A 17,146-nucleotide genomic window follows, 5' to 3' on the forward strand; every position below is an offset into this window, starting at 1 on the left:
TGGAAGGTTTTAGACTGCCAAAGTCAGTCACCAGACCTTAACCCAATCGAGCAGCATTTCACCTCCTGAAGAGGAGACTGAAGGGAGAAACCCCCCAAAGCAAACAACAACTGAAAGAGTCTGTCGTAAAAGCCCGGAAAAGCATCACAAAAGAATAAAACAACAATTTGGTGATGTCTTTGAGCTGCAGGCTTGATGCAGTTACTGCAAGCAAGCGATATGCAACCAAATATTAAGTGTTATTTACTTTCATTTACTTCTAGAATGATCTCTTCCTATACTTTTGCTCGTCTAAAAACGGGGTGGTCTGATACAAAAGGTTCTGTGTTTTATGTCGGAAATACCATGAAATAAAAGCATATCCGTCGTTTGATCTCAAATGGCCTTGCCCCATTTGTATAGTTTCAGAAGGGACTGTAGGTCAGATCGCACACTGTCATACACAAAAACACAGGGAAAGAGGCCAATACTGCACGCGCATGCTTCTGTTTCTGAATCTGTTTGTGTTTGAGGTTTGTTTTTATTATGTCTGGGAAAGTGGACTGGACCTGAGATTAGTAACCAGATGAAAGTGGGAGGCAGTCAGCTAATGGGAGGGATGGGAAGGTGGATTGGCAGAACAGACGCTACACCTCCTTCCACAACCAATCAGCAACATTGTGGGGGTTCAGGACCAAAGCTATATCAGTTCCTGTCTTCGAAAGAACACCACTGATTATAGCATTTCCAGTCTCACTGGAATTAAGGAACGTTTTGTACAGAGAGATTCATAGACAAGCATCCGTCCGGTATACGGTAAGGCATATGAAATCGAATTATACTCTACGAGTATATTTGATTAATAGAGTTGATTTGTTGAAATATAAATGATCACATCTCTCTCTCTCTCTCTCTCTCTTTCAGAGTCAAGTTCAATGGCAGTCATGGCTCCAATTTTACACAGTGACTATATAGAGTAAGAAAGTGCTTTCTTTTCTTCTATTCATGTTTATCTTTGTCACACAGCTTTGGTTTAGATATATTGTGGCAGAAATTCTGACTGATCTGTTTTTACATGGCATTTTATTATAACTTCCGAGTGAAAAATGGCCCATCGACAAATTTCTCACACAAATACATATACGAGGAAAAAATACGATCGAGCGATCGATCGATAGATAGATAGATAGATAGATAGATAGATAGAAAATATCTTGAATATAGGTACATTTATCAAATGTAAATCAAACTTAATTTTATTCATCCAGTTGTTCGTTGCTTTTACCCATTTTAGGCTTTAAAAGTGTCTTATTCTACTGGCAGATCATTTGGCTTCGTTCTAGAAATAAATTTAAATAAATAAATCTTCCGATAAAATAAGGCTGTTTTGCGCTTGAAGTGAAATGTTTAGAAATAGGTTTCATGCGATTTTAATGCAATCTCGTAATATGAAACACTAGATGGATTACGTTCATGATGTTTCCCCTCACAGAAAGGAGCAATATGTTCAAAACCCTCACCTGGACAACATGGAGGAGGACATCCTCTACCACTTTAACCTGGGCACCAAGACACACAACCTGCCCGCCATGTTCGGAGACATCAAAGTGTGTAAAAAAAATCAAAGAAAAACAAAACAAAACGTAGAACTGTGGAAACGTAGGCCGTGTTTGGTTGTCAGATTCTGGCATCTCAGAGCTTCCGGAAAGTTTTGATCATCAAGCATTTACCATAGTACACAGCATAGTAAAAAGACATATTGTACCAAATGTATTATTATTATTATTATTTGATTAACAGTATTTTAGCAGTATTATTATGGACTCTTTAATTTGTGCTACACCTCGATACTTTTCTCACACCGATGCTACATGGTCAAAAAGTTGACATATAGCCCTGTGTCTATGTGTGTATCCGTCTCTTGGTGCTGTGTAGTTCGTGTGTGTGGGAGGCAGTGCCAACAGAATGAGATCTTTCGCTCAGTTCATCCATCAGCAGCTGGAGCTCCCCGGGAATGCTGATGATATCAGAGATATCTGTGAGGGGACTGACCGCTACTCCATGTACAAAGCGGGGCCTGTGCTTTCCATCAGTGTGAGTTTATTTTCCACCTGCAGAATGTGCGTGTGTGTCTGCATCTGTGTGTCTGTGCGTGTATGCAATAGTAGACGTATTAGTAGTAGAACATCAGGTTTGATGTGCTTTGTTGCTAACACAACTTAGTTTTAAGAACTAAGCATTTCAGTTCCTTTAAGTATCTAAATATGATCTTATATCTAGTGTCTAATTATAAAAATTGAAGTAACTAAATATCAGCGTGTGACTTTTCTTTTGATAAGGCCCTTAGAGGAAGTAAGGAAGTTAATAACAGACTGGAATAATGTGGCCCAGTGAGAAGTAGAGTTACTGACACCACCCCGACGTTCATTATTTCACAATAACTGCACGTCCTTAAGCGTTTTATTCTTTTTATCCTTTACCACACCCATTTTCCGGGTTACAATATTTCCGTCACTAATGCATATAATACACATCATCATTTTTATCCATTTATAGCTACATTAGTTACATAGGGTTACAAAGGGTTACATAGGGTGTTTTCACATATAGTTCGTTTTAAAAGAACCAAACCAAGTTCACGTAAAGTGAACCAGAAAGGGAACCAGCCGAAAGTGACCTCAGTCCTTTTGGTGTTCATAACATAGCGGACTCAAAAGAGAACCCGGTTTCGTTTTGGGTTTTTTTTTGGTACTCTTCAGCAAGGAAATGATCTCAGACCCTTTCTTGTTCACACTACAAGTTCATAAGGACTCAGACCTTAGCTTGCACCCGAAATTTCATGCAAGTCGTCATAAAAGGGACAGGAATCCTTCGTTTCAGCGGACTCTCCACTTCGACGCATTTTATCAGGGTGCTCTTGTACTTTTTTCACTGTTTTTATGTTTTTTTACTTTTACCCGGCATTGTAGCGCTGTTCTATCATAGCCTCTTTCCTTCACTCCTTCATTTCCTTCATGTGTTGAGGATAATTTGAGTTTGATGCAATCCTCTTTCCAAATTTCAAGACGTGCATAGCTCTCCCCCTGAGACCACACGACCCCCGTGACCTGACATGCTGAAAAGTTCCGTGTTATTTTCAGCAGTGACGGAACATGGCTGCAGGCGCGACGAGCCTCCGGGTACACACGTCGAAACGAAGCGCAAAGTGGACCGGGACCTCATTGCTTTCACGAAGAAATCGAACCACAAAAGCACCCACAAATGAACCTCCGGAGGTGGTCCGAGTACGGTTCGCTTCTGGGTCCTTTTAGGGGGTCTGAGATCACTGGGTTTGTTCACATATACACACTGAAGCGCTCTGAGACCGTTTGGAGGGCTCAAACGAACTAGGTGTGAAAACCCCCTTAATGTTGCGGAACATTCAAAAAACAAGTCCCTGTAAACCCCTAATCGCTTACATTATAGAATCTACTAACAGTCGTTCCCTCACCTGCCTCTGTTTTCGCTCACCTGAAGTTAATAAGACAAAAAAAAAAAATAGCTGGTCAACTTCCCACAGAACCTGCAAAGTGATACGGCTTTACCGCTGACGGTTACAAAGTACTGACACGGGATCTTTCCATAAATGCCAAATAAACATCTCCAAGAAAACTTCACCGTATCAACAATTACACACATTTTTTTTTTTAATCCCTTTTATGTCTCATATCCACCAAACACACCTCTGTGAATCAGTTGCTACTATAGAAATGATAACGCATTAGATAGAGCGTTTTAATATAAACCTGTTATTTCCACCTCATAGCTGGAACTATCGTCAGAGCTGCTGTTATAGTAAATTAATCAACACTTTCTGACCAATCGGAATTGAGCATTCAACAGCGCTGTAGTTTGTTATTTCGTTTCATTAAATATGTTTAATACTAACCTTTGACTTTAGATGCGACAAAATCACTGCAGTGACACTTATAAACACTTGGTATAAAGTTTATCCGACTAACTTGACTAGATTTTTTTTGTTGTTTCTCGAGAGAATCATGATAAAGCTCTTTATAGTTGTCAGCAGGTGAATGATTGACAGTTCATTTGTCTTATCTCTGCCCAGCATGGTATGGGTGTGCCGTCCATCTCCATAATGCTGCACGAACTCATCAAGCTCCTGTATCACGCCCACTGCCGTGATGTTATGCTGTTTCGCATCGGCACCTCAGGAGGCATCGGTACCTATAAGCTTCATGTTCACGTTCCCTTTTACAAATCTAGGACCTAGCTCCTAGATTTCATTTATCGTGTGGGTTATTAATACTAATCGTTAACTAATCGTAACCATAATAACCTCTATTTAACATAAGCAAACGTTTCTGTGCAAGAACTTCTGTATTTATAGATGTGAAGCAGACTTATTTATAAAGAATCAGAGATGACGGTTGGCATTCGGTCTTACCATTTTGGGTGTGTGTATCCACGTGTGTGTTAAGGTCTTCCTCCTGGCACGGTGGTGATCACTGATAAAGTGGTGGACTCTTTCTTCAGGCCGCAGTTTGAGCAGGTGGTTCTGGGTAAAGTGATCACCAGGAGCACTGAGCTGGATAAAGGCATGGCAGAAGAGCTCCTGCAGTGTTCCACTGAGCTGTCCAGCTTCCCCACCATCATCGGCAACACCATGTGCACACACGACTTCTATGAAGGTAAACAAACCTGGACCGCATGGACGTTTCAGTGTTAGAACATTACACGTTATTATGGACTTGAGTGCAAAAGTTTGCACACCCTTTTGGTTAGAATGCAGAGATATGACAAGAGAATATAAGTCCAGAGACCATGAGGGTCATGGCCACTCGGGTCTTTATTTAGATTTTCCGTTCCTGTTATAGAATCCATCCACATTTCATTATTAATACATTGTCAATAAACTGTAAATATATATATATATATATATATATATATATATATATATATATATATATATATATAAATTCAAAATGTTATGTTAATATTTACACAGGGAAAGTTAGGTGTATTCAGAGTCCGGTTATGCGCGTACTTAAGTCAAATTTCTGTTACAACTTCTAAATAATGCTGACATTTGTAGTTATGCCCAAGGTCTGATTACTGCACGATTTCAATATGAAATCCTCGCTATACATGTGTAACCCAACTCTAAATATGCAGTGTTTCTTCCATTTGTGTTCACTATGATGTGCCATTCACGGTAGGGTTGATTATACCCATACTACAATGCCCCCATTTTAAGGCAATTCCTAGTCATGTCTAACATCACTTCTTGTTCGACCACAGGCCAAGGCAGACTGGATGGTGCCTTGTGCTCATTCTCCACCGAGGAGAAGCTGGAGTATCTGAAAAAGGCCCATGAGGCCGGCATCAAAAACATTGAAATGGAGTCCACCGTCTTTGCTGCCATGTGTCGCGTCTGCAACCTTAAAGGTACACTGAGAACTGCTCCACTTTCATCAGCCTTTCTAATTGTTTGTTCCCAAATGGCAAACCATTCAAGCCTCAGTTAAAGTCATAATTACTAGGAATTACTATCTTGTGGGATGTTTTTCCACACAGTTACACATGTCTAGCTTTGCTCTGTCAAACTATAGTTATAGCTTAGAATTGTAATATCGCGTTTTAGTAACCTTTAACTGCACTAAAAACCATTTATTAATTCACTGGCACTACTGTGAATGAGTCACGCGTGACATTTTTGGCAAACTGGGCCTCTGGGAAGCCTTTAATCACAGCATTTCAGGGCAATTTAGGGATTCAAATAACATCCACATGCTCAGAAGACTGGCCCCAAATATAAGAAAAACTCCTCTTAGATCTTAAATAGATTAATCCTTTACAAGTCACAGCCTGCAGCCTCGATCTGCTGGAAATGATACCTAAATTGACTTCTTTTTTTTTTATATTTGAAATAATAATCATGCTCTCAGGATGTTCACAGTGTATTAATGGGATATGTTTGTGCAGCGGCAGTGATCTGCGTGACTCTGTTGAACCGGTTGGAGGGGGATCAGATCTCCACACCCCACGACGTGCTGCTGGAATACCAGCAGAGACCTCAGTACCTGGTGGCTCATTTCATCAAGAAACACTTGGCACTGATCTAAACACATTCATCTTGATGTGTCTGACCTCTTAATTCCAGGTTTTAAAAGGTATTGCAGAATTTTCCAACCCGAGTCTCTATCCACTACCTTTGTAGCGTACGTCTGATTATCAAGGACAATCATTCGCACATGTTCCGAGAAAATAACAGTACACCGGCTCACTTGAAAACTCACTAAATGCGGTTAATAAACCGTTAAGGACGTGTGATGAAATACTGATTAAAAACTACAACAGCCTTCATACATCGTAGGACATGAGAAAATCGTACCAAAGCTGTTTTGATGACAGACAGACAGACAAATAAACAAATAAATCAACATACAGACAGGCAAATAAATAAATAAACAGACTGACAAATCAATAAATAAACAGACAGAAAAACAAATAAAAAACATATACATTTTGAGATGATCATAGCAAAGCTGTTTTGAAAACGAACAGACACACAAATAAACAAACAAACAAAAAAAACAAATAAATAGATGAATAAATAAATACATTTTGAGTAAATGTTACCGAAGCTGTTCTATAACAGACAGACAGACTAACCAACTAATTAACAAATACATTTTGAGATAATCATGCCAACGCTGTATTTTATTAACAAAAAGGCAAACAAATAAACAAAAAAAAAAACAACAACAACAAACACATAGACAGATAAATAGATGAATGAATGAATGAAGGAATAAAATGAATACTTTTCTTTGTAGTTAATCTTACCAAAGCTTTTTTATAACAGGCAGACAGGCAAACAAAGAAATAAACAAAGCAATAATCTTTGGCTATAAAATTCTGATTTAAAATTCTGATAGTCATCTTCTAATGATAAAGGTTTTAGGAATATATAATGAATTTAGGACTAAAAAAAATACAAATAATATTATACAAATAACGCAAGAGTTCATCTCTTTGAAAAAGCAGTCCCACCCTGAAAAGACTGAACGAACAGCTTGTGATTTAGAGCCTAATTTACAAATACTGTGATTGAAGTTATAAAAGTGTTTCTCAAAAATACACACCTGATATAATTGTTCAGTGCTGTACATGAAGACATGTCCTCTGTCGTAATCACACACACGCTACAGGTGCAGTCGATAAAGATCGAGGTGGAAAACCGTGGAATACTTCTTTAAATTCACGAACGCAGCTTTTGGGTAAGAAGAAGTGCGATGTGGTAGATTAAACACGTTTCATTCAGAAACACATTTATATTGTCCTAAAGTCAAAAAGAAATCAACAGCTACAAATGCCTGTTTATAACGTTTATAAGAAGCATACGTCAGTGCTGTGTTCTGACTTCTGTACATATGTGTACATGTTGTAGATATGTTAAATACTATATATGTATTTTTACTTAACACAGTAGCTGACTTTGACTCTTAATGCTTTTGAATTTCCTCGACGTGCTGAACGTCTTTTCAAAATTGCAGAAATCAAATGTATGTGATAAATTTATTTGTATTAAACTGATTCAGTTATTTATACATGAATAAACTCACGATTGAAAATATGGATTTGTGCTTCTTTGGGAAAAAGAAGAAAGAAAAAAAAAAGACCACCAGAGAAGTCCAGAGGCCGTCGTATTTTTTTTTTTATTGTCATCATAGCAAACCTAACTCCTAAACTAGCATGTAAACAGCGATTTTTACTTACCTTAATCTAATTAAGGTCATAATCGAAGTAAGCAATAATCTAATTAAGACAGGTGGAGTACTCCTGTTTTAGTCGCATTATGGACGTGTATTACAGACATGTACACACCTTAATCACGTTATGAACGTCGTGTGGGAGTTTTCACCGCATTTTGCGACAGGACGCGATCACACACGGCAGTTTTACGTTTTACGGCGAACAAGAGCGTTCGGCTGTGTCCCAAATCGCACACTTTCCTACTATAGGCCTGTAGTGAGGAAAAATACACGTATCTCGGCTACTATATAGACGGTAACTACGCGATTTGGGACACACCCACCGCTTCAAGCAGTTATCTATTAGCACGTACAGCATGACAAATAATTAACCGCACTTAAAGCGTTCGTTAAAAAAATAAATAAAAACACCCAAAACTGTATACGGTCCCATAACGAAGACGAACTGTATGTCGATACGTGAGATTCTGGAGGGACGTCGGACGGCGTGGCGCGGTGACGTAATGACGCGGGCAGTTAATCTGATTATGTTCTAAAACATGTAAAACGGGAACATGACGGGAGTATTCTAAAAGCGACTCATGTAAACACCTTAATCACATTATTATCTTAATCAGAGTAAGGTCAGTAATTAGATTATTGCTGTCCATGTAAACGTAGTCAGTGACGTCTTTAATGTTTAACGAAGGGCGCATCACGTCTAACACGTACAGGTTAGTCGTCTGGTTCCAATCCCAGGTTTTTCTTCCATTCAGAGTAATAACATTGCAAAGCATCTCAAGTGTAAAGTGAATCAATCAGGTGGTTTATGAAATAATGCCAACGCAACATGGCTGCCATTAACGGGATGCGTGTTGATGGGAATGAAAACCTGCAGTCGCAGTAGCTTTAAGATTGGACACTTCTCCCAATTCAAAACCCCCATCTATCAGAGATACATTAACGAACCCAGCAGAGGTGAAGTAGCAGAGCTCTTCAAATCTACTTTCAACAGTAATGTGGTCTGGATTTAATTCAAAAAAAGACTATTACATTTTCTCTGTAAAGCATTTCATTTCCAGTATTATGCAGTAGAGTATAATAATGATTATGCTTACTGATTAGCATCTCAGCCTTTCCTTTTTTCAGGGTTCTGCCTGTAATGGAAATCATGTCGCTCTGCAGCGGAGCAGAACGCCCTGGTTCCTGTTATTGGTTTTGTTTTGTTTTGTTTTTTTTTACATGAGATGAAACATTAAGAGGGGGGCACGGTGGCTTATTTGTTTAGCATGTTTTCCTCACACCTCTGGGGTCGGGGCTTCGAATCAAACCTGCTTCCGCCCTGTGTACGTGGAGTTTGTAAGCTCTTCCCATGCTTTGGGGGTTCCCTTTCAAAGGGAACTCGACGTTGCGTTTAGCATAACAGTATGGGAGCGCCCCTGCGTGCAACCAGTATCTGAAGCTTGTGTAAAATCATGCCTCTATTTATAGGCCTGCCATGATCAGGTGACGTGGCAATTAAGCGCGTCGCGTGATATAGATATGGCACCTGTGAACCACGCCGTCAGCCTTATTATCTTCAGAGAAAGACTGCATGTCGGTTGTTTGGGTAAAGAAAGAAAAGAAGCTTCGTTTCCTCTCTATCTTTTCTGAAAATCTCAGAATTTTTCTATCCCTTTAACAAAAGAGAAGGGGGGAAAAAAAGGAATGAGCGAGAGAGAAAAATATGAGAGAGAAAATTCAGGAAGCTCTAGTTTCATCACGGGGAGTAGTGCACACTTTCTGTGTGAAGTGTCTAGGGGTGTAGCACGCGATGGCAGCCTCGAGAGGCTGCGCATTGTAACGCCTACATTAGGCAACTCGGCTCGCGACTCGCGCTCTTCTCGGAAGCCGAAGCGAGTTGGGTTTCAGAGCCTCGCGGATTTGGGCCAGCCGCTGCCGAGGCAGCTAGCCGTCTCAGGTCCGGGGGATCTGTTATGGATCCGGAAGAGGAGCCGGAGACGAGCGCTGCTCTATCACTTGTTCTATCTTCCGGGTCCGGCTCTCCGCTGGATTTTGGAGTTCGCGTCGTGACTCCTCCTTCCGCTATGGGCGCAAGGGCGCTCCCATACTGTTATGCTAAACGCACCGTCTCGTTCCCTTCTCAGAGAACAGGGTTACATGCGCAACCCAGACGTTTTCTCCGGGTGCTCCAGTTTCCTCTCCTCATCCAAAGACATGTTTTCTAGGCTGATTGGCATCTCTAAATTGTCTGTAGTGTGTGCGCTTGTGCTCTGTGATGGGCTGCCTCCCCCGTCCAGGGTGTCCCCTGCCTTGTGCCCCCAGTTCCCTGGGATAGTTCCAGGCTCCCCTGAACCCTGTGTAGGATAAGTAGTACAGAAAATGGCTGGATGAAACATTAACAGTGTGCGTGTGATGTGAACAATGTAAGGTTAAGATTTAAAGGCGGTGGATTCCGTGTCCCGTCGCGGTGGTTTTGGTGGTGGGATTTCTGAAAGCAGCGTTCGAGCGTAGTGTGTGTGATGAAGACCTGCCGTCCTGAGCGCCTGTTCTATACGCACCCTCGGGTCAGCCACGATCTATAAAACACACACACACATTAACTCATAAATGTGTTGTCAAGCTAATAAATAAGTGCATAGGTAAACTAGTGAGGAATAAAACACTCGGATGTGTGCTGGTATAAGAAAATAATATTTTTAAGAAAATAAAGTGAAGTCACCAACTGTTACCAACCTGAAGTTGATTATTTTTCCTATAGCAGCACATTCTGGAGTCTTTTAGTCCTCATAAAGCCCACTACCAATTATTGAACTTCTTATTAACATGATATTTATCTGAAGAAGCACTATACAATTAAAAATGGCTTTTTGAATTTCATCCTCTTCTTTTCGGCACAAATTTAATTGGTGTACATGCAGACGGTATATTATTATGCTCCACCCATTCCAGGACTGAATCAGGATATCGGCTCAAAAATTTATCAATGAAAATGAATTCTGAGCCAAACCTCGATCCAAACTTGTGACCTGAACCCTAACCCTCAAACTGGTGAAGAAAAATAAATAAATAAATAAATCAATCAATTTCGAACCAGGTCAAAGAGCAGTTTTTATTTGTCACTTATCTCTGTAACTGAGCTTGATTCTGGGGACATGGCCTGAAAAGTCCTCATTATGAAACACCGTCAGTGCTGCGCTATTTTAACACGGTTTACCCTGACTGAGAAACGCTGAATCACTGTGTGGCCTTGGCCCATTGCTCTGTGTGAAAATTACAGTACAAAGTCATCAAAATAACTATAGACAAACAGTGCTGAAAGACAGGAGTGTCTAAAATATAGGCAGCTTCAAGTCTTTAACATATATTCATGGTTAAATTATTATCAGTGATTGTTATTATTGTTAATATTTATTAATTATATGGCATTATTTTAAGTGTACAGGCTGGTTGATGTAAAAAAATAATAAATCTGTGGTTCTGAGAAACAAGAGGATAGGATTTTTTTTTTTTTTTTTTTGTGGGACTGCCATGTCAAACAGCTTATTATTTAATATACTAGATATATAATTTTGAGTGAATTAACAGTTTTAACAAAAAAGAAGTTCCAGGTTTGGGTGCTGGGTGCTGCTATGGCTTACAACCGAATCTAATGTCCTCCTTATTGCCTTTAAGACTTCACTGACCTTCTTTTCGATCGGCCTGCTTTAACGCTACCGAACGTCTCAGGTAGACATGACAGCAGCAAGAGAATGAAAAATGTAAAGATATTTCAGACTCACTTGAAACATCATAGTTTTTTTTTTTTTTTTTTACTAAGTGCTGATAAAATAAACTAAAATTAAAACAAGTCTGCTGAATTTGCCAGGAATCAAATGCTGTGATAAAGAACTATAATTACTCATTGAAAGCTCACTCTCTCTCGTTCATCTTCAGTGAGATCTTTATCCTGATCGGGGACACGGTGGATTCATGGCCTACTGGGCCGGAGGTGGGAATGCACCCTGGATGGGATGCCAGTCCTTCACAGCGCACCATGAACAAACACTCATACACTGATTCACACGTAAGGGGAAATTTATTTGTAGGGGAAACCATTAATCCATCTACTGGCATGTTTTTTGGGAGGTGGGAGGAAACAGAAGAACCTGGAGGACCAAATTGGGGGGTGAGGCAGCAAAACTACCTGCTGCAACATCGTGCCATCTAAAAACCGAAAACCAAAATCTTTATGCTAAATTGTTATTCAGACATTACTATTCAAATGCATGGAAAAAAAAAAAAAAAAAAAAAAACAGGCTCCTTTTAGTGTTTCCTCCAAAAAAAAATAAAAATCCCCAGAACAGTTATGATGTTCATGGCGCTTTGTAAGTGCTAGTGTTCAAGTTGTAATAAAGTCACTTCCCACCTCTGGAAAAAAAAATAATAATAAAACATAGACGCCTCCACGAAAGCGTGTCTTTTGTTTGCTCTGTCAGAGAATGTAAAGCTCATAAAAAGTTCCTTAAACCACACTTTTACAGTTACAGGCCTGAGTGGCTACTGGTACTGTTCTACTATAGTGAACACTCTGGACTGACATTGCAGCACAGCAACAACAGCAGACGATAGTGAGTAGCTTAGCAACAAGCTAGCTGGCTAACATTAGTGAAAACTCTAACGTTGATGATTACCTCCTCAAAACGGTGATTAGTATGGTCAGTGTTATAGATTTAACCAAGTACTGCGTCTGTATATAAACAGATCTAAAGCCGATACGGATATAAACTAATTTAAAAGTAGAGAAGCGGGACTCACTAGTGTGAGCAGCCATGTTGGTTTGACGTCACTCGGTAAACAGGGACGTTTACTAGTTTTCAGTGGATTTTACCGATTGAAGGCAGTTTTATTTGCAGCTTCACCTTGAACGCAGCATTAGACTAGAACATCTGAATTGGTTGGTGGTCGACATGCGTCATGGATATCCCGGAGGATACTCTGGACTACAGCTCCCAGCAGCCACTGCACTACATCACGGTCACGTGACCAACTGCACCTGAATCACATTCTAGTTAACGAGCACCATATGTACATATATATATATATATATATATATATATATATATATATATATATATATATATACATATATATATATATATATATATATATATACATATATACATATATACATATATATATATATATATATATATATATATATATATATATATATATATATATAGGGGGGGGGTGCTACCTGTGTGTCTGTATAGGTGTGTAAGTGATAGAGGGGTTTCTGCAACATGAACTCTTCTTTGTCAGGCTGTAGGCGGGTTCTCCACGCTTCAGTCTGTCCCATCATCCTCTCTGGGTCTGCTCCTGCCACAATGGCAACCTGCAAAAATAAGAATGAAATTAACATAAAACTACCCAAATTCATGCACTACTGGATCTATTTTGTTGTTGTTGTTTATTTGTTTTGGAGAGGCTTTTCTGAACTGCCCCCTCACCCTACAATTTGAAGCCTTAAAGGTGCAATTTGTAATGTTGCTTATTGGGAAAAATGGCACTCCAGGGAGAGGGGTGTAAAAATCAAAGCATTCAGAATACCAAGCTCTGTGTGTGTGTGTGTGTGTGTGTGTGTGTGTGTGTGTGTGTGTGTGTGTGTGTGTGTGTGTGTGTGGGTGTGGAGAGAGGTTTGCTGTCCTATAATCTACCACATGGGGGCAGTAATGCTACTAAAAATCATTCAGCTACTGTTCAGGAGTCATGTGTGGTGATGTAAAATATTAAACAGAGATAAAGTGTGTGTGTGTGTGTGTGTGTGTGTGTACTTGATTGCGTAGTGTCTGAAGTCTCTCCTCTCGCTCCTCATCCTCTCTCTGTCTGAGTCTCTCTTTAGCTTGTTGCTCCTGCTGTCGATGCTGCAGCAACTTCTCTCTGAACTGCACCCTACACCGGTGTTGGATGGTAAATGTAAATGTTCTGCACTTATATAGCGCTTTAATCCAAAGCGCTTTACACTGTGTCTCATTCACCCAATCACACACACACACACACACACACACACACACACACACCAACGGTAGCAGAGCTGCCACGCAAGGCGCTAACTTGCCATCGGGAGCAACTTGGGGTTCAGTGTCTCGCCCAAGGACACTTCGGTATGTGGAGTCACGTGGGCCGGGAATCGAACCGCCGACCCTACGATTAGTGGACAATAAGTTACTCAAAAAAAGTAATCCACTTCAGATGACTAATTACTGCTTTAAAATTGTAATCTGATTACATAAGTGATGACTGCATGTAAAATGTAATCAGAGTACTAATTACTTTACTTTCACGTTACTTTCCAAACCTACAAAAATACACTATAAATTGAAACTCAGAGTTCTTTCAGTAATTTTAGCGCTCTTCAATGTATGACATTATTAGAAAAAGTCGGATTTATAATAAAACCTGCCTCGGGTGTCGTCACTGTTTGTACAACTACCAGACGGATAAAATATAAAACTTTTCTCACTAGGCTAGTTTGGTGTCGCTAGCCAAGGGGAGGCACAGCTAAGCTAGCACTGTATGGGTTTAGCTGCTACAATGCCATGTAGAGTACATTATCTTTCCTTCTGCTCTGCTCATATCATGTTCACGTAAACTGGAACTCATATAGACGTTTACACACCTTGTTTTAATGCTCAGCATGAGAGGATGCTACTGTCTCAATTTTAGCCCATTTACTGGTATAAAAAAAACACAAAAATCGGCATATATCCATTTTTCCTCACACCGACTGTGAGCTAGCGTTCGGCAGAACTGAGAGACTGTCAGCCAATAAGACACGATTATTTCCATGTACATTCCTGTAAACCCTGTCTGATTATTCTCGACTCCGTTCACTGAAGATATAAAATTACAGACGGTCTCCTTTTACTGACGATCAGTCACGTAGCGACGAACCGCTCCAAGTGGAGAATTATTCGGGGCTAAAGAAAAAATCTTCAGGGCTACATCCCACTATGCCCAGGCCAGGTTACGCCTCTGCCGCCGCACAAAACGTGATTTATTTAAAAAATGCATTTTACTTAATATTGTTTTCTTAACAATAAATTTGTAACGCAAATAACGTCGTTTTATTGACATCAGTAACTGGAATCAAATTACAGCAATGTAAAATTTAATGCTTTACATTACTGCGTTATCAGATTAAGTCATTAGATTACAGTAACAGGTTACACCCAACTCTGCCCTACACACACACACACACACACACACACACACACACACACACACTTTCATAGTATACACACAATTCCAAGCATCAGAAATAGATTTAAAAGCATATTTAACCCAAACTCATTTCATTCACACACGTTTTATGAGGACAGTACCAACATGCCAGTCTCTCTCTCTCTCTCTCTCTCTCTCTCTCTCTCTCTCTCTAATTCCTCCTTGTTTAATTCTCTTGTCTCCTCCCTCTGTTTCTTTTTTCACTCTTTGTCATGCCTCTCTCCTACCCTCTTCTCTTCACCATTTCTCTCATTCTCTCTTATCCCTTATCTCTCTCTCTCTCTCTCTCTCTCTCTCTCTCTCTCTCTCTCTCTCTCTCTCTCTCTCTCTCTCTCTCTCTTTCCATCACTCATCTTATTGACCCCTCACAGCTCTGGATCTCAGCTAGCAGAGTTAAAGAGATGAGTTACAGGAGTCACTGAGGCACTGTGAAGCACACACTCACACACACACACACACACTCACATATATACACACACATATACACACATATACACTGACATATACACTCACATATACACACACATACACATATATACACTCACATATACACACACACTCACACACACACACTCACATATATACACACATACACATATATACACTCACATATACACACACATACACATATATACACTCACATACACACACACACACACACACACTCACATATATACACATATATATATATACACACACATACTCACATATACACTGACATATACACTCACATATACACACACATACACATATATACACTCACATATACACACACACACATACTCACATATACACACACACATACACATGTATACACTCACATATACACACACACTCACATATACACACGCATATACATACACACACATACACACTCACACATACACACACACACACATACACATACACACTACACACACACACACCACACATCACACATATACACACGGGTTCACAGGTCAACATATTATATTTAGAGCCACTGATTTGATATATTCTTTTAGATGCTTTATTTAATAAGGACAAATATCAAAAGCACAGAACATAAAGTCCATATTTCTTACAGATAATAAATGATGGCTAAGTAGGGCTCCCGACTGTCCAAAGATTCACTCTATTATTGAGAGATTGTCGAGAAGTTTAAATACCGACAGCCATTTATAACCTACCCTATAACATTTATAATCTAATCTATATATGAATAAGGAAAGGAATGATAAGTGTGAGATGGGAAATGAGTTTGATCGAGTGTCACTCTGATTATATGAAAATAATACATGGTACGATGAGGCATGTCACGAAGCAGAGTACTGCTTTACCCTGACGAAAGCACCAGGACTGTTACCTGAGACTCCTTCGTTCTATCCTCATAGAATTTGTTGGGTTTAATGGTTATAATGGGAATATTAATGATTTTAATGGAAACTATAATGGTCCCTGTAGGTCTCTACTGTTAATTTGATGCCTTCTACTGGTTGCATGTTATGTCTAGTGGATACCATTAAGGACCTATAATGGTAATGGCAATGGTTTTAATGGTATTTGTAGTGGAAACCATTATCATTTCTGTGATGGTTTCTGTTGTTGTTGTTGTTGTTTTTTCCAGCAGGGTAGATGTAGCTTCAAACCCTGTGTTTATAGTAGAACTCCATTCTGGCCAAAACCTGATTTCATATAGTTTTTGGCTGATTTTCCCAGAATGCCATCCAACACAAAAGTATGTTAATAAGGCCATCAGGATCTTCAAACCAGCTTCCGTGACCCTTGGGAGAGATCGTACACATGTCTGGAACTGTACTGGAAAGATTCCAGAAGATACTGCCTCAAATGGTGTTGAGATGTTTGACGGCAATCTGGTTTTAACTCTAGGTGTTAAGATGAAATCTTCATGACCTTCTCATCCTTGTGCTTAAGCAGTGTGAGCACAGCCTGGGAGGTGACCTATTACTTTTCTTTATCTGTCCTACCTTTCTTTATCTCTCCTCGCCTGCTCCTCCATCTCTCTCCTGAGCAGCGCCAGTCTCGTCTCCTCCCTGCGCCTCCACTCCGCTCTCCTCCTCCGCTGCTCCTCGTGAAACTCCCGCACCTGGAACACACACAGAGCTCAAGCATGTATTCACACACACACACACGACTTTCACTCAAAA

General features: G+C 39.9%; 2 protein-coding genes across 2 annotated transcripts in view; one reads left to right on the forward strand and one right to left on the reverse strand.

Annotated features, from left to right (window-relative positions):
• Window positions 1-641: 641 nt before the first annotated feature.
• On the forward strand, window positions 642-7,615 carry upp2 (uridine phosphorylase 2). The gene is made up of 8 exons (XM_017470594.3): window positions 642-795; window positions 904-955; window positions 1,472-1,586; window positions 1,915-2,073; window positions 4,085-4,199; window positions 4,458-4,667; window positions 5,278-5,424; window positions 5,962-7,615. The coding sequence occupies exons 2-8, from the start codon at window positions 915-917 to the stop codon at window positions 6,099-6,101; spliced, it is 927 nt and encodes a 308-aa protein (XP_017326083.1). The 5' UTR covers window positions 642-795; window positions 904-914; the 3' UTR covers window positions 6,102-7,615.
• The window catches only part of LOC108266140 (coiled-coil domain-containing protein 148), a 97,578-nt gene continuing 87,463 nt past the window's right edge, over window positions 7,032-17,146 (reverse strand). Inside the window, exons 12-15 of the mRNA XM_017469173.3 lie at window positions 16,967-17,085; window positions 13,550-13,667; window positions 12,973-13,110; window positions 7,032-10,312 (exon numbers count right to left, since the gene is read on the reverse strand). Of these exons, the coding sequence (XP_017324662.3) occupies window positions 10,166-10,312; window positions 12,973-13,110; window positions 13,550-13,667; window positions 16,967-17,085 (522 nt within the window). The 3' untranslated portion in view covers window positions 7,032-10,165. The remainder of the gene's footprint in view (window positions 10,313-12,972; window positions 13,111-13,549; window positions 13,668-16,966; window positions 17,086-17,146) is intronic.

Source organism: Ictalurus punctatus, chromosome 6, assembly GCF_001660625.3.
Source record: "Ictalurus punctatus breed USDA103 chromosome 6, Coco_2.0, whole genome shotgun sequence".
Classification (NCBI taxonomy): domain Eukaryota; kingdom Metazoa; phylum Chordata; class Actinopteri; order Siluriformes; family Ictaluridae; genus Ictalurus; species Ictalurus punctatus.

Excerpts from the sequence above, each read along its gene's own strand:
- upp2 (XM_017470594.3), top strand. The coding sequence starts at position 915 with ATGGCAGTCATGGCTCCAATTTTACACAGTGACTATATAGA. Across the intron at positions 956-1,471 it reads TTACACAGTGACTATATAGA|AAAGGAGCAATATGTTCAAA; the intron begins GTAAGAAAGTGC and ends TTCCCCTCACAG. Across the intron at positions 1,587-1,914 it reads CCATGTTCGGAGACATCAAA|TTCGTGTGTGTGGGAGGCAG; the intron begins GTGTGTAAAAAA and ends GGTGCTGTGTAG.